The sequence below is a fragment of the Phycodurus eques genome, chromosome 11, assembly GCF_024500275.1.
Source record: "Phycodurus eques isolate BA_2022a chromosome 11, UOR_Pequ_1.1, whole genome shotgun sequence".
NCBI lineage: Eukaryota > Metazoa > Chordata > Actinopteri > Syngnathiformes > Syngnathidae > Phycodurus > Phycodurus eques.
The window spans coordinates 11,841,313-11,860,365 of NC_084535.1; the positions used below are offsets into that span (position 1 = coordinate 11,841,313).

General features: G+C 40.7%; 1 protein-coding gene across 1 annotated transcript in view; it reads right to left on the minus strand.

The window, feature by feature from the left end:
• The window catches only part of zgc:171482 (zinc finger protein), a 77,318-nt gene that overhangs the window by 27,523 nt on the left and 30,742 nt on the right, over nucleotides 1-19,053 (minus strand). Inside the window, exon 4 of the mRNA XM_061690936.1 lies at nucleotides 8,586-8,766. Coding sequence (XP_061546920.1) covers nucleotides 8,586-8,766 — 181 coding nt within the window. The remainder of the gene's footprint in view (nucleotides 1-8,585; nucleotides 8,767-19,053) is intronic.

The window sequence follows — 19,053 nt, forward strand, 5'->3', positions numbered from 1 at the left end:
CAGGCGCTTCAAAAAAAATTCTGTCTCGCCACAATTTTACTGATGCTATCATAAAGAGATTCATCGAACTGCACTGTGTTTTAGTGTCTCTGAGTGGTATGGACGATAGACTCTCTAGCTTAACAGTACATTTTTTATTAGGTATTAAATAGATGTAGACTTCACAATTATAGCTGAACATAACATGCAACCTGCATACAACTCTTGAAGCCCAGCTGCCTTAAGTAACTTCTTTCTGCTATCATCCATTACATTTTTTTTTTTTTTGTCCCCAGGATAACTGGGCCCTATCCCAGTTCACTTTGGATGAGGAGAGGTACAACCTGGACAGAATGCCAGCTAGTCACAGGGCACAGATAGACAAACAAGCACTGACATTCACATTCATAACTAAGGACATTTTAGAGTCCTCAATGAACCTAACTAATGCTTTTTTGGAATGTGGGAGGAACACGGAGTACGTGCGGCGACACTATCATTCAAAATCTATAGGGCTCGTGTACCTAGTGATCTCACCACAGGTTGACTGAGTGCAGCGATCCATAATAACTGGCATGTGTGAGTAATAACAGAAGTGCCTTTTACATAGCACCGGAATATTGCTGTAACTGTGGGCATTTTCAGTTAGTGACACAGCGTCCCGCAATCAGATAATTAGACGTCTGTGTAAAATACTTGTCAGACAGTGACAATTTCATTCCCTTCCGTGTCAGCGTCGTTTATATATACATAAGCCTTCCACAGGCAGCGTGAAATGGGCTACTGACTCCAACAGAGGTAAAAACAAAAGGAACACTTAACATTCGGTAGGGCCTACCACGGCAATTATGAGTCGGAATTAAGTGAAAAGAAGAAGGATTTTTATTATTCAGACGGTAGTGCTGAATATCTATACTCACTTTCAGATGTGAGCTTTGCCTTTGGGTGAAACCAACATGAAAACCAGACAGCTGCCTATGAGTGAAAAACAGCCATTGTGAATCTGAGAGAAAGGGAACACTTTTGACCATCGGTACCTTGACAATTATGAGTTGGGTCATTTTACAAAAATATTTTGTGTTTATAGAGAACAGGAGCCCAGGAAAAAAAGGCCAGATCAATTGATATTTTTGGGCAAATTTGAAGTTGCTGTTGTTCTGTTTTTATCTGCCAAACCGATATACTGTAGTTTCAAGGAACCACTGCATGAATACAGAAAGACAAAACATCCACTCAGCCAAGCTCACACTCAATCTCTCTCAGACATTAACCCACACAGGTTAGTTTGAAAGATGTGGGTTTTAGACTGAGGGCAAAGAGCAATCGATTGTAGTAAGCCACATGTGTGAAACACAGATGAGGGTCACAAGAAGGTCGTTGGCCCTTCAGAGGCTAACCTTCAAGAAACTGCTGTTCTACTCTTGAACTTGTACTTCGGAACCTTTTTGCTTCATCTTTTATTCTTATACCTTCCTTTCCTATATCATCCTGCTCCTTTCATTCCTCTCCTCAGTGAGGGAATGAAGCTAGACCCCCAGGTGACCCGCTGGTCGTGACATGATACTGATTAGTTACCATGGTGATTGTCCATTAATAGTCACCAGCAATGACATTGTGGCTCATGGCTTTGGCTGTGCTTGTTTGTGTGTGTTTAGATGTCGTGCGTGACTTCATAGTTCCATGTGTGTGAATCGAGCTCCAGAATATGGAGCTTGGCTGTGTGTAAGGTTCAGATACTTGTATATTTGGACAACCACAAGAAGGTGGGGGTGTTAGGTCCACAGCCAAATTGCGTGTTGAACGCTTAGAACGCCAGATGGCGTGTTCAAATGTGGCGATCTGCCATGCACAATGTGACAGTGTACATAGAGTTATGTTGCCGATGACTTCAGCGCAACAATACCACGCGTTCACACAAACAAAAAACACCACTCGTATATGAGTCATAACAACTCTTTCACAGGGACTGTTTAGAATTGATAGTGTGCAGTAAACGTTGCCCAAATCTGGATACGTGTATTACACTAGCCAGCAAGCAACTTCATGTAACTTTGTCGAGCTGCTTGTAGCAAGGACACATTCTGAATGATTTCATTTTGGTGAGGCGCTATGAAAAGGTAAATTAATTTTTTGTACATTTTCGCGTCATTAACGACAGAGTTCTGTTCCTACGCCGGCGAAGTAACCTGAATTTGTACACAATTCTATACACACTTCATCTACACTATTCTTTATGTACAGTGTCTCCTTGATTTACCACTGAATTCCTGTCCCACAACAGAGGTGCACCAAATTTGTAATACTGCTACTGTGTTAGCGTAGGGGAGTGATAGACTATGGCACATTCTGACTAATGCAGAAAGTCATTACATTGCCACTGTAAAAAGGGCACTGTGTTATGAACAGAGGATCTACTGTAAAAATGGCTCCAAATGTAGTAAATCTATAATTATCCTGGGATATGAGTTCCTTGGACTTTCGCATTAATCTAAGAATTGGTCAATCCTATGAGTGCTGTTTAAAGTCCAACGAGAATGTAGAAGATTCAGCCCTGGTTATTAAAGCTTTTGTTGTGGTTAGAAATTCACATATACAGGGTGTCCTCCAGTTCCGTTCCTGCAGCGGCAATGTAACCCAAATTTGTAACGACGGCACCATATGCTTTCACTGACCTACACTAATGCAGTAGTATAGTCATAATTATAGTAAATCTTTGCATGATAAACACTTGAGAAGTATCTGCACCATTTGCACAATTGACATTGTCCCAGATTATCGCACTACTAATCACTTTAAACTACATAAATTTCTTGAAGTCTCCGCGCCATTTGCACAATGGTCACTGAAACAGAGTATTGTTCTATTAGTCATTTCAAACTGCTCTAATTGATTGAGGACTCAGCATCATTTTGCACAATTGTCTAAAAAAATTATTTAAAAAAATCTACCGGCATTACCACCTTACTGGTAACCTTTTATTGCTCAGTGACTGTTTTTATGTTTTTTATGTGTCAAAAGTATTCTCTGTCAATTGACTGTCTCTTGTCGTACTAGAGCAGCTCCAACTACCGGAGACAAATTCCTTGTGTGTTTTTGAGATACTCGGGAAAAAAAGATGATTCTGATTCTGGGCCCTAAATATAAAAAAAAATTAGATGGAAAACAGTAACTGACTATGCCTCCTTTTGCATATTCTTAGGCCACTGAGTAAACTAGTTAATTGCGCACCGTTTGTAACCTCAAAACTTCCAAATGTTGGGAATGATTTATTTTCAACTGCTCTGTGCCAGGAATGCTTTGTGTTGATATGCACACCACAGTCATTCCCCCTTGACGGAGGTCTGAGCTTCACCGAGTGCCTTTTGAGTTTCTTCTATTTTACTGCCAGTGTGCTAAAGCCGATCTTTGGCTGTTCGTTCCACTAACTTCACCTACTCATGTTCCCTTCACTTCTTTTTGGCGCACCATAAATCTTAGTTAAAAAATAAATCCCCGTGCCCCTTTACTGCTATTTAATTTTCCTGATTTAAAAAAAAAAAAAAAAATCACCCTAAAATCTGTGCGCCACTGTGACAGTTTTGTAGTAGACAGCATGTGCTCGAATGCAAAAAGTAAAGACTTTTGGATTCACCCCCCCCCCCTCCCCCCCCCCACACACACACACCTCCTCCTTAGGTTTTCCCACCCTGTCTTTTCTCATGACTGTGATCTCTGCACACTGGAGCAGAAGTAAGTGATTTTCACGGAGTGGGGCACATGAGAGAGAGCGAGAGCTTAGGAGCTGTCGACGGGGGTGAGATGTGCGAACTGCGAAGAAGAAAACGGGTCTAATTCAAAAGCTTCTCTTTACACTGTGGTTATTAATTCCCATTCTCAGACTTATCGATATAAAGACGCTGTTACTGTATTTTCTTGTCAATCCCATGATATCTCTGTGTTTACTGTGGAGAAGTAACAACCTGCATGCACACAGGGCAAAAAAACAGGAAAATAAGGATCCAAGGCAGCTTTATGGATAATAATACAAATATTGAATGTTGCAGTGGCAGGCTTTATCCGAGCGGATCTTTATCATAACCCACCATTGGGCTAAATGTGACTCTGATATGAGGATATCCAATTCCATGTTTTTTTTTTCTTTACATTGTCTATGCACCTGTAAACTTTAGTTCTACGTTGGATTTCCTACAGGTGTGTTGTTTGGGTTGACACATCATTGATTGTCATATTCAACGTTGTCCAGTACGCACTGACGATCTGTCTTCATAGACCAATTTCCAATTCATATTTGATTGGTATGATTCGGACCTCAGGCTATCCGATGATGTCTGTCAGAAGTGGACCACATGGGATAAGATAATCAGAATTGTGTTACTTGAATCATGTTGTGCAAATCCAGTCTTCGTGTCCATATCTCCCGAGATGGAAGCATGAACGAAGCAAAGCAAAGCAAATTTATTTATATAGAGCATTTCATACACAAGGTAACTCAATGGGGTTTACATGATTAAAAGCATTTAAAAACAAAGAAAAAAAAGAGCTTATAAACATTTAAAACAAAGAGAAACAAAATACAATGAAATCAGTGTACAGTGCAAGAAATGTCATTTAAAAGTGGAAATGGTCTAAAAAGCATGGGAAAGAAAGTGTTTTTAACCTGGATTAAAAAACATTCACACTTGGGGCTGACGTCAGTTCTGTTGGGAACTTATTCCATTTGTGTGCAGCATAAAAGCTAAATGCTGCTTCACCATGTTTTCTTTGGACTCTGTGCTCCACTATTTGACCTGAGTCTGTCGATTTCAGAGCCCTACTGGGTTTATATTCCATTAGGATTTCATTCATGTATTCAGGACCAAAACCGTTTAGTGATTTCTAGACCAGTAGCAGAACTTTAAAATCTATTCTAAAGCTGACTGGAAGGCAGTGTAAAAACTTTGGTCTTGGAGTAATATGCTCTGACCTCTGCGATGGGCTGGCGACCAGTTTAGGGTGTACCACGCCTCTCGCCCGAAAGATAGCTGGGATAGGCTCCAGCATGCCCGCGACCCTTCTGAGGATAAAGCGGTACTGAAAATGGATGGATGGATGGATGCTCTGACATCTTTGTTCTGGTCAGAACACGAGCTGCAGCATTCTGAATGAGCTGCACCTGTATTGATGGTCTTTTTAGGGAGTCCAGTCCTAAGACCATTACAATCGTTAAGTCTACTTGCGATAAACGCATGGATGACCTTCTCCTGGTCTACTTGACACATGCAAGCCTTCACTCTGGATATGTTCTTCAGATGGTATAAGGCAGTTTTAGTAATTGATTTGATATGACTGTTGAAAGTCAGGTCGGAATCTATCAGAGCACCAAGGTTTCGGTCTTTGGTTTTTAAAGAGCCTGATCGCCATAGTGGTCTGACTTATTCTGGAAAAGACCCCGCGGATATCAGTCAGATTCCCAGAAAGTGTCCATCCTCTTTCTTACTTTTCTGATATTAAGCAGTACATTTCATATCAGTTGTATGGTTTACAATTCTTTTGTGTTCCATCTATCGATTTTGGTATCATTACCTACCTATCCCATCTGGTGAACACAGGACTACAACCTCATCTGCAGTGTGATTGTGAATGAGACATTGAGACAATGAGACATTGAGTGGTTGATTGTTCAGTCAGCGATATGAACCACTGCACTACCAATAGCCCATTTTTGGTGTTTTCTATGTTTGAAACAACCTCGGCACTGGAGAAGGCGTCTCGCCTGCGTCTCCCGACCACCGTCAGGCGACCGTAGCAGGAAAGGTTAACACTTCGTGTAAAGAAACTAAAATACATTCAAATAAAAAAAAATAAGATGCTGTACTTACCATTACTGCTTAGAGTGTGAAAAAAGGAGGGCGAAAAAGGCAAAGATACTCCCGGCACACACACACAGATAAGCACTAGCTAAGCAGAAACACTATGGTGCTGGGGACAAAATGGAGGACGAGGCCCGGGCGTCGTAAAGTCAAAACGTCGTAGGTCGAGTATGTCATAACTCGAGGACTTCCTTGGAGTTAAATATGGACTGATAGTCTACTGCGTAGCTATTAATGTTAGTTCACTAGATTCCAGTCATCCTTTGGTCAAAATTACAAAACTACACAATTATTGACATTTTAATAACATCTTTAAGCAAAGCAACTACATCAGAACAAAATATTTTTTTTTCCCCACTCTCCTTTTGTGTTGACTTCAAGTAGTGAGCAGTTTGTATCCATAAGGGATGGTCACTTGATTAGGGATCGTGTGGAGGACCGCAGCCCGGCTTGTTGTCTCCATGGTTTTGCACACAAAACATCCCAACAGCTCGTATGCCATATTTAAGAGAGAGCTTTGAGGTACAGAAAATACAATGATCACTCCCATAATTCAGGGGAAGCCAGCCACTGCAAAGCCATGTTTTGTTTTATGTACTGTAACTTGTCCGATGTCCAGGTATGTGCCCATCCAGCGTAACTTGGGACAGTACACTCCCAGAAAAACATAGAAACGCAGAGTTGGAAGAAATTTTGTAATCGGTGGCTTGACTCCTTGTGACTGGCCGTATGATCTTTCAGAAGCTCCTTAAATGTATCGCTGAATACACAATGTGTCAAAATAATCTTTGTTTCCATGAGTGGAAAAGTTCCGCCGCTTACCTCTCTCATTTTGTCCGTGCAACGCTGGCGCCGCTTTGCGTGCTGGTTTGCAACTGCCTTTCAAGACACGCTAGTACTTACTAGAATCCTGACAACAATGCCCGGCAGTAGTAATGTTTGATCGTTTTAACTTTTTCATTTCCTTTAAGGTTTGAATTGCAAAACCCCCCAAAAAAACACGGCCCATATAGGTGTATTGTCCCGTGCAAGCGTACCGAACGATACTTGGTTTTACCTGAGTTCCGCTACACCAGCGCTCCTTGTATGTCGCTGGCAAAGCTATTACCGTCCGACATAAGCGCCCTATGGTGGAGACACAAGCCTGGTTAGTGTTTGTTCCAAACCATACAATGACGAACTGAACTGTTCCGCTCGGCAGAAACGCAGCTAAATTGGGTGCGTACGTGTGTGTTCTAGTGTTTTGTCTGACTGGTTGTGCATCACAGAGTGAAGGCTACTTTGGACTTCAATCCCATCTGAAATGCCTCTCTGCTCTCCCAGGATAGCATCTTCTGTTGCTCCACTCCAACTGTTTGCTTTCCTCAGACAGGTCCTTACACCGGAGGAAACTGCACGAGTGACACATCTCCAAAGTAGGGCAAACTTGGGGAAAAAAAAAAAAAAAAAGTCAATCTGAGGCTCCATTATCATGATCCTTTTCCATGTGTGTGCAAATTCATAGCTCTATGAATTGTGACAATAAATCCAATTAGAGTCACATTATGTAAAGCCGCCCTGGAGATGCCTCACCAGCGTTATGACAACCTAATTTAAAAAAAATCACGAGTTTGAATAAACATTAATTCGTCTTTATTAAGCTTCCCCTTCCAAGTTTTTTTTCACTTGGGCCTCTGGCATGTTTCCAGACTTTCTTTTTCCTCTGAGCCAGATGAGACGTTTTGACTTGAAGTTTGACTAAGTATTTCTATAAAAAGACCAGCTTTCATTGAAAATAGTTTACACTGAAGCGATACACGAGAATATACAGTATGCAGTGTGTGCATGTGCCTTTATTATATAATCCACAACATCATTTGGTCTTCAGTGAAAATGGGTGCCACATAGCAGCATTCACAAGTGGAATTCAATAAAATTGTCATTTTATAAACAATTACATATGAGATACATCATCGGAAGCTTGAAATACAGACAAATGAAAATACAAATGAGTTTCCATGAAAAAACCAAGATTTGATATTGAAACGGTAGTAGTAGAATATAGTATTCCTCAGTCTGTAAAGAGGTGCTTCTTGGACTGGAGTGATCCTCAAAGGAATTAATGTGAATTAAAAACAAGTTAAAATTACATGGAATTTGAAAAGATATTCTTAATGAACTCTTGATTTACAGTTACAAGCGTACAGATTGGTAAGAGTAGCTGGAAAACTCCACACCTAATACCTTTTTGTTGCTCGTCTCCATTAAAAGTATCTAGATTTGTCGCGTATTGCTTTAAAAAAAAAAAAAATATATATATATATATATATATATATATATATATATCACTAAGCGATTGGAAAAGTTGCTAAATATAGCAAAGAAGTCACTAAGTTTACGATACTGAGTAGCTGCTCGCTTCGTTTCATGTGCTGCACACAGGTCGTCAAGGTCTCAAAAGCCGTGGCTGCTATTATGTGACAGAACCGACCCCCCCCCCCCCCACAAAACAGCATGATTTGAACCATAGTGTGTCAAGTGGAAGTTAACGGTGCTGTAATTCTTTGTCATTCGTGTAGTTTGACCAAAGAATGTCAGAAACCTTTTATGGCATTAAGACATTTGGCAACTGTTTTATGTGTGTGTGTGTTGGGGGGTCGGGGGGACGACGACGACATGGTTCTAGGCCCAAAAGGCATCTTTTTTGTAAAGGTGGCTCCCCTTTGTTGTTAGAAGCTATCCTAATATTGTTGTGATCTGTTGGACGGTGTTGGATACCTGCATTCGTAGGCTGCATGGGCAAGGCTGCGGGGATGCTCGGTGTCTCACCCAGCACCAGACGGACTCTCTTGGCGTGGGTTTTGCCCTGGTAGTGGGACTGAGCCACGATGGCGGAGGTGAAGAACATGTTGCACAAGGTGCAGCACTTGTTCTTGTCCACCTCTGTCTCGTCGCAGTCCTGGAAGAGGTCGGAGAGGAGCACAGTGGTGAGGAGTTGATGTGGGGAATATCGGGAGCAGACACACCACACAGATGGATGATCAGCTAATCATCACTCTTCGGGGTGACACTGTGGACTCTTTGCCATTTCATCATGTTGGATCATTACAAAGGATGATGAAGCGAATGGGGAAACACAAAGGAAAAGAGTAACTGCCGAGCTGACAAAAAAAAAAAAAATGAAAAAATACACTACCACATACACACGCACAGCGAAGCCAAGCATTATTGGCTGTTCCCTCTCTTTGTTCTTGCCCATCTGGTGTATAGGCTGTAACAGGATGCGGAAAATCCAAGAATAAAATCTCCATATACCCGGAGAGGCATACACTACAGACTTCATCTTAGGTGCAGAGAAGCCATGTAAAAATAGCCAAATTTACTGGCCTTTTTTATACACAGAGCACTGGACCATTCATTAGGTACACAAAGAAATGAGGTCTCTCTGGCCTCATGCCTGGGGAAAAACAACCAATCACAGACAGATGGTGTGACTGACGAGGAGTCAATCACGTGTCGCGCACTCGCGGGCACATATAGCAGTGGCCAAAAAAAGAAAACTTCAAACCAATAACATTTAGCGAGACTCTAAATTGCCCGTAGGCATGACTGTGTGTGCGAATGGTTGTTTGTTTGTATGTGCCCTGCGATTGGCTGGCAACCAGTTCAGGGTGTACCCCGCCTCCTGCCCGATGACAGCTGGGATAGGCTCCAGCACGCCCGGGACCCTAGTGGGGAGAAGCGGATCAGAAAATGGATGGATGGATGGATATAGTAACACTCCATTACCAATAAGGTGCCTATCTGGTAACAAAGCCACAGGGGTGACCCCGCTATCAGTGTGCCAACGGGTGCATGACAAATTATTGACACCTCGTCAGTCAGGCCTTCTGTGTGTGATTGGTTGCTTTTTTTTTTCTCAAGAATGTTGGTTTCTTGCAAATCCAATGAGAGGAAAGGAGGTGAGGTCAGAGAGGGCTGATTTATTTTTCACTAATCATTTCAATCATGTTCGACTGTAAGGTCATACTGAGAGTTTTGACAAAAAGCGATGTTGGGACGTAAAATTCCAAACCTCCCCTTTAAACTCGTGGGACTAAAACAGTCATATGGTTAGTAATGCTATGGTTACAATAATAATGCTAATATTTGGCCACCTAGAATTGTTATGTAACTATAGGAATATGTGTCACAACTAGGAAATCTCCATGTAATACAGAACAAAAAGTGATCAGACAATGTCTGTCTTGTCTTTGACCCGTTTTCTCAGCTATTCCTTTATGCTGCACTGTCTGTAACTGTAAAGAATTTAACTGTCAGGAGCACGAGTCTCCTCATGTTGTGTACCAGAGCCCCAACAAGCACTCTGCAAATCAGAGGACCTTGTAATTGTAGTTACGGCACCCTGCAATCTTCTCAATGCAGCCTCTCCTACTCTCTGCAGAAAATAAAATGACAAAAAAAACCACTATTGGTTTCCCAGTCTGTATTACGGTAATATAGAAAATATTGCCCAAAATCTCCCAAAAGTTAAAACTGTCCCATTTAACAAGGGTTGACAATGCTTTCTGTGGAACTTCCAATTGGGACAAAGCTGACCATGATGGATAGTCTGGACTGTAGCGAGATTTAAAAGAAAGTAGTATCCCGCTCTTGTTTTGTGACAAAAATCTGCTGTTCTTGTTCAGCTTTCTGTCTGATTTCGTTCTTGTACGTCTCTGCTCACTCTGAGGAGTCAATTCATCCACGCTTGTGCACTCAACCGTCTTCTTTCGTCGTCTTGGCTTTCTGTGACTCCTTTTCACACCAGCGCTCCTGCTAGTCCAGGTGTCAAGGTGGAGGAGACTCTCTCAGGTCGGGAAAGTGGAGGGTAAAAGAGAAGTGTGTGTGACACCCACATCTGTATATGTGTGTGTGAGGGGTGTCATCTCTGCTTAGCATCACGGTCATAAATGTTGAGGACACCTTCACCTTCCAGGCCTTGCTATGTCTCAGCTGTCCCCGCTTTCTCTTGTTCCTCTTTCCCTCTATCATTCACTCTCTTGCCTTTCTATATTTGAACCCCCCCCCTCCCCCTGGGCATCAGGCTCAGTGACTGTGTGTGTGTTGTAGGATGAAATATTTGTCAGTATTGGCAGGTTTTCCACTGGCCCCCTCTCCCCTCACCCCCCCCCTCCAACCCCCTGCTGTAATCCTCTTTCCGCTCCGCCCAATTCCACGAGTGCAGTCGCCTTCTGTGTTGGCACACATTTACTTTATTGTGCTGGGTTGGTATTGATGGACCATCGTTTAGAGTTGCCGCATACACATGATGGGAGCATGTGTATCCCAGTAATTATCTCTGCCAAGGGAGTTGGGATTTTTATGGGCTTTGTTTTGTGTGTGCTTGCAACTTCTTAAACATGTATTTTTAATGACACACTATGTAGGTAGTGTGAGAATCCACACATGAATGAAATTTCACAAACTATGAATCTGTCACTGGTTACAGACTTTTAAAACGATTTCTTCTCATCTGAGCTTTTTATTGCCCATCTAATAGTTTTTTTAATATAAATGTATTTATTTATTTTTCAAGTTTTTGTCTGTATATGCAATATCGGGAAAAAAATAAAATGCCATTTTAACATTAATAACTGGCATTCAATTGTAAAAATAAGTCTGCCCCAGTTAATATTAGACCTTTACTGTATGGGTGACTTTATCTTCTTTATTAACAATATGAATGATAACAAACATTTGTTCAATCAAATTATTATTTGGGGGGATCGGCGGAACGCTTTCTGAATGTTCTGAACTCCTGCTTTGGGCACAATAATGCTGCCCGGAGGAGTTGTGCAATAGCACCTCTCTGGATGAATGTAGCTCAACTTCCTATTTCCGGTGTCCTTGTGTAAAAAAACAAACAAAAATGAAATAAATTAAAAACAATACATACAGTACATCTTAAAACAGAATTAGGGCGCAGATGTTGTATTTTGTCAAAAACCAATTACATCTGGATCTGACACCAAAATAACATGACTAATGTTCAAATGCTTAAATCTCTGAAATTATCATCATATAAAGTTGTAACTTGAGGCACATAAGAGCATTTTGATATGTTTTATCAAAGTGGAAAAGACATTTGATAGTTATGATGAGGTACTTGTAGAAGTGTTATGTAAAACAATTTCCCATAAAACCCAAACACAAGTGTATGCAGGCTCAGAAGCTGCATTTTCAATCCAAATTGCACATTTGACACCAACTTGACATGGAAATTCCAATGTAACAGGTTCTATCTTTGTAAATTTCCATCAGCTCAAGTTGTAATTTCATGTGCATAATTGTACAGTATTACATCTTGTTCGCTTGAATACAGAAGACATTCTGAACTTGGATGAAACTGTAGCTCCTGTTAGCGTGACATCATTGCTGCGCCTCATTGATTTTGTAGGTGAGAAATGCCTTGTTATATCCATGCAGTCGTCCCATTTCCATATATATTCATGATAGTTTCACAGAAGCCATAAGCCCCATGAGTACAAGTCACAAAAGCAACGGAGGGATTTTATGCATTCAGCCAGTGTGCTCATTAGCATATCTTCGTATTCTGCTCTAATATGTATTCGCTGCTCCTGTACTCTTTTTGTTTTTCTTTTTCACTTATTATTATCCCGTTATTCTTTGCCCGCCACTTTGCCTACTTTATCTCCTCTCCCATGGGTATAGTGCTGCTTGTTCTGCCAAATTTGTCTCAGGACTGTCAACTCCTTTGGTACCTGTCAAAACACTAAAAAGCAAACACACACACAAAAAAAGTGACAGAGCATGGAAAGTTTCAAACAACTTGTGTGTGCGTGCACGCTTGTGTGTGTGATAGTGCAGCTGCCACTCCGCTGAATCACAAAAAAAGCATCGATGACTCACGGTTTGCACCCTTTGTCTTTCTGAAAAGTGTCATCAAGCGTTCACAGTTTCGAAGTGCACTCATTTAACTCTCCCTGTATGTTTGGCTTTCATTGTTTAACACTTAACACGGAGTAATTCATGGTACACTGGGAATCGTGGAGTCACTCATACTGCAATACTAACGGGACTTTTAGACAACAATATAGATAGTATCACGATAGAGCAATTGGGCCATCATCAGTATCATGGATGAAAACTATTTACGATGCATTATTAATTTGTCCATTTAACTGAAGACGGTAAACCTTGGATGTATTACACACAATCAAAATAGTAGATATATAATCTAAAAAAAATATATATTTAATATTAATTCATCCTATTTCTATAGCGCTTGATCTTGTCAGGGTCATGGGTGAGTATTGATTCATCTTTAAGCGATCACTATCAGGGTTTATGGCATCTTTTAGGAATACAGTACTTAAATTCTTAATTCTTCATGTTTTAGAGTGCGTAACATATGTACAGTACTGTACCTTATGTTCTGTTAACTTTAGTTAGTCAAGTAACTCAGTGTTTACAAATGCAAGGACATTTATATTGAAATTAGCATAAATTTAAAAGTGGCTAATTCAACCACCTGATTTTTTATCATCAATTGGACATGATTTAACGTTTCATCTCAAAACATTACGATCACTATACTAGGTTGTCAGCACTAAGATTATTGAAAAGAAAAATAACAGCTTTATTACAATTGAAGCAGGGTACACATTCAGAAAATCTGGCCTAATTGGAGCATAGTACCGCTCTTCCAATTAAATGCAGCAAAGGCCTGATTGTTGAATGTCTCTAAAAGATTGTCTAGTCGTGTGGGGTGTGTTATAGGAGTGATTTCTTTTTTTCCCTTTACACAAATAGCTCGGAAAATGTTCAGTGCTGTCAATCGCAAATGTTAAACCTATAATATTAAATATGTACGATGGCAAATCCTTGTTTCTATGGTTTTCTATGCAGAATTTGGTCAAGCCACGATCATGGAATCCGTTGTTACATGAAAAAGAACGATAGCCAATCAGGAAGCGACTTGAAAGCTGTTGCCGGATGCCAATAGAGGAGCAACTGGGCATAATGTGTCTCACAATTCTACTATAAAAATGACAGGAAGGTTTTAAAACCACAATGCAGTTAGCCTTGCTTCTATTTCTTCTTCTGCTAGTTTTTCTTTCTTTTTGGTATTTTGCAGCAGTCAGGATGCCCGGGGGCATCATGCTGCCTGTCACAGGTCAGTCTTAAAACTATTGAAGATATCTGGTAAGGGCCTCTCTGTCATTTAAAAAAAAGTTGGTTAATATGTTACAAATTATTGTGTGTACCATCCTTAATGGAACAAGTCAGCAAGTAGCAACCAATTGTTATAAGTACACCACGGGATGAAGTTGGTCTTTTTCATGCCAGTACATGGAGGATAAGGTGGGGATTCAGCAAGGGCACAGATTTTGTTATCATCGGACAATATAGATTTTCTATATTGGTGTATCTAACACTGCATTATAAGAGCTATTGATAATTTTTTTCCACCTCTATCTTTACTTTAATTTATATGTTGATTGCTGCCTGTATAAACTGCATGTATGCCGGTTTATTCCACGCCCCCCGCCTGACGTCTGCATCTCTGAATATTCTCTCTTCCTGCCCGCGATACACCTCACAATAGACTCCTAATTAGCTGTGTTTATCGTTCTCTCCTTCTGTTTTGCTCTGCATGCTTCTGCTTTCACAGTGCTGCGTTCAGGCGCTGTGGGAGACATCGCTGCTAAATATACACTCAAAGGAAGCTCTCATTTGGAGTTTGAGGAAGAAGCGCTTGAAAGTGTAAAATAAAAAGGGGGGGTGCAAATATAGTGTTTTTGACTAATAAATGGCATTTCCCTATGCCCTTTTTGTGCAGGCAGATCCGTATGAGCAGAGACTCAACAAGGAGAGATGAAAGCCAGGTGGAGAATTGGATTAAAACATACAACACACACACACACACACACAAACACGCACATCCCCACCTCGCTTTCATCTGCGAGCACCTTTACGACCTACTTTCTCTGCATTTTACCTCCACTTCCAAACCCAAAGAGCCACAAAAAGCTCAAGGCATGGCATTTCACACCGAGTAAACATTGGCATTTCCTTCACTCTACCCAAATACCTTTGTGCTTTTCCCATTGCATGCATGGGGTCAATCCAGGTAAGAACAGAGAGCCACGTTTTAAATAATATTTTCTATGTGTTTTTCTTTTGTTTGCAAGCCAACTTTATCCAAAGTTACTGAAAATTGGACATGTTGGTAAAATTCTAAATTGCTTGTTTGAGTTTCTGATTCAGGTCACAATGTGCGCCATCGATATTCTAGTTTATAGTCTGTACTCCGTGAATTCCTTTTGCCTCTGGCATTTGCAGATCGGGGGGGGTTAGATCAACTGGCGGTAGGTCATTGAGGAGGGCACTTTAAAACTGCCCATTAACCAAAAACGTTTTTTTGTTTTTTTTCTCTCCTCCTTTTCATGGCTTTTTTGGAATGTGGTGTCCACCTGAAGGGAGATGGGAGGTGGGGGAGGCACTGTGTATCAAAATGTAAGGTTACGTAAATCTGGACTTTAAGACAAGATGACTTATCCAGCTCACTGGAACATAAACATGTACAATGATAAACAAAGTCCGCAACACTGCTGTAAATTAGTGCTGGGGACAAAAAAAAATCGAATTACTCTGCTAAGTCGACTTAATAAATAGGTCGCCTTAACTCATGTTTCACACAGACATTCATTGCAGACAGACAGTTAGGTGTTGTGCCAATGATAAATGACAAAGGAGCGTCTGTAAGTGATTTTTAAGACAATGTTAAATGTACATATAATATTATAAGTACGAGTGTGCTGAATGGTAGTTAGTTCATTTTACCTAAAATGGTAATCGCTAGTGCGCTAATGCTAATCGCAATTTCTAACTGTTTAGCATTTACCATGGTCCTCTCTCAAATTCTGTACACCAAATTTATATCAAATTCTCAGTACCAATATATGCAGTTTAGGGAGTGAAGTCCATGACAATAAAATGCATGTTCGTAGTAAAAAAAAAATAAAAAACTAGAAGTCGAAATAGTTAGTAGGCAATTGTTATTAGATTATTCGATCATTAATCAACAGCAGAATCGTTTCTAAAAGGATTCGATTGTGACAGCCCTACTGTAAACATCAGATTTACAGAGGCCAGGTCTGCTTTTCTGTGTGCGTGTGGTGTGTGTTTGTGGTAATGAGGTCTTCAAATGGGCAACGCATCCCACGATAAATTAGGGCACAGTCTCTATGAGAGCGGAGACCACTATTTTGGGGCAATATGGTATGGCAAAGTCAGTGGTTAGCACGTCTGTCTCACGGGTCTGAGGTTGTGGGTTGAAATCTCAGCTCATGGACTCATACCCTGCTGCGTGGAGTTTGCATCTTCTCTAGAAATTGTCCATAGGTGTGAAAGTGACTGTTAATGCTTGTTTATATGTGTGTCCCCTGCAATTGGAAGGCGACCAGTCCAAGGTGTACGCCGCCTCTTGCCCAGGGCTGGCTGGGATAGGCTCCAGCTTAGCCGTGACCTTAATAAGGACAAGCGCTATAAAACGGAACGGATGGTAGGGGAAAGTATAAGAACCAGTGTGAATTCTGTATGCTGTACCGTATTACAGTTGAATAATTTGCTGGGGTTTTCATGCATTTTCAGAACAAATAGCTGTTTGGATCCTAGGCTATTAAACAAATTGAACAGGCCAGGATAATTCATTCTTGGGTGTTGTCTTGGATGTCTGTATTATTAACAATGTCACTCATCAGATATGGAGAGGGAGTGCCAAAAATAAATAAATCTCAAAGTGAATGCAAATAGAGTCCTCTCTTGAAGAGTGTTTGTAAGCCGTGCGGCAAACTACGAGAATAAATGCGAAGAAAGGTTATGAACGAAGTACTGACCGCCGTGATCCTCTCACAGTGTAAGTGAGTGTTTGTGTATTTAGTGGCCCACATGAGGTGAAAGCCAGAAGGGGCTGAGTCATGTCTTGCTCACTTAGGAAGGCAGATGGAGACGCAGGTGTGATTTTTTTATTAATTTATTTATCTATTTATTTATTTATAGAAATGTGTGTGTATGTGTGTCCTTAACATGCCAATTTCATGGGAGCAGGTTGTGTGGAGCACATGCATGACATTTGTCCACACAGCTTGTGAAACATTTGACGCTAAGATGAGAGGATGGCAACTAACATATGACCTGATTTCCACTTGATTTACTTTTTGTTGAACTCCTTGATAACATACCAGACTTTGCTCAATTTCCCATGTGACTGTTAATGGACTGTACGTGATAGCATTCAGAGCTAATGACATATTTGTTTTGCAATGTATAATAGTATTCCAGTCCATATCTGCAATTTGTGTTTTTGGATCGTAGTAGTGCATGAATCTGACCGGACAGGACAAATATGGATGGAAACTGCTGAGATACAAATAAAATTTGCAATGTGATTGGACAAACATGCTGTCTACCATGTCCATTACAGGCCAAACACATCAACAAGTACCTGTAGAATTGAACACATTTTCAATTTTTGATAAAACTGCTGCTATGCTGACATTGGTGTTTATCTCTTATTTACAAGCTGCCAGTTTTTGCTTTGTTTATTTTGGTACACAACCCAGCGCCTACATGTCAGGTTAGGGGAGCTACCGTATATCCCCAAAGACTTCTGCTATGGCCGCATTACTCTCAATACAGAACACTGACAGCGACATTCCTTAAAATTAGATTTTTGAACAAATAATTTTTAATCGAATCATTGACAGTTAATTATCCACATTTTGATCAAGTGGTGACCCAGAGTAGTTTTTTTTTTTTTTATTAAATACAAAGCAAAGCTGGTTGTCGAGTAGTTTTGCAAGGTTATTTCTCTCCTTGCAAGAAGCTGGACAGTGCAGTACTGACAGTATACTGGGGTTTTGATCAGTGATTGTTATTGGTCTACAAATACATCTCGACGGCTTCCTTTTTCTTTGCTTTGGAACTATGTAAAAAAAAACAAAAAAAAAAAAACAAAACACACAGGCTCTTAAGTGTGCCTTTGCCTTGCTGCATTAAATCACTTCCAATTAAAAAAAAAAAGTCTAATCTCTTTCTTTGAAGATGATTGCCTGGGGCTCTCAACCTATTTCATCATTTAAAAATGTGCGCTTTTTAGTCATGGACACAATTATGCAAATGTTTGTGTGTGTTCTGGCACAAGGACATGTTTGTTTGCTGACTGAGCTAACTGGCCCGTAACAACCAGTAAATGTCTCACTCCTTGTGTGTGGTGACGCTAGAATTTACCGCCTTGTTTGATTTGTTTTTCCACCAGCTATGTCCACACTGTGAGTACTTTGTGAGTGTGATGTGTGGAACTTGCAGTCTAGGCAAATAAATGGGGCACACGCTGTTGAATGCACAATTATTCCACTGACATCCATCACATTCACACCTCTCTTTTCCATTGCTGTTGCTTGCATATTGCTTGGTGTCATTAACACATTCAGCTCTGTCTGTCATGCAAGCACACACAGAGACCCAAGAAGAGCTCAATTTATAACCAGACACAATTCTCAGTAAAGGCACATACTTGCAATGCACTGCCCTCTCCAGCCATTGCCTGCTGTAGTCCGATACCGAGCGACTTGGCAGCCACCGAAGCTGACCAGTAACACCACCATTGTCACTCTGGGGAAAATTACAGCCCACAAAACCGCACAAGTGATTCAACAACATATAAACTCCCATGAGCACTCTGCTGCCACGGCCAAGCTTGAGAATGGATGATCCAGGCGGGTTACACTGTTCTCTGTAGTAAAGTACAGCCAAGGACAAAATGACCCATTTGCACCTGCAAGTTGAAAGACGCCATGGCTCAATTAGCAGGCATGTGCATCGTCCACTGAATAAATAACTCTTTATCCCATTCAGGGTAAAAAATAAAAGGTGGTTGCAATTCCCTTCCCTATGTCATCTGATGCCATCATGCGTCACATTAGATGGCATCTGTTGCTGTTAGTTGACATTCAAGATAAGAGAATCCTTTTGTATTTAATTAGATTAATAATAAATAATAATAATAATAAATCAACTTAAATGTATTATTATTATATGATTGGCTAGCAAGCAGTCCAGGTTGTACCCTGCCTCTCATCTGACGTCAGCTGGGATAGGCTCCACCTCACCTGTGAACCTCAGAGTTGCCAGCCTCTAGAAATTCACTTCCAGAACAATTTGTCTGAATTTCCATATT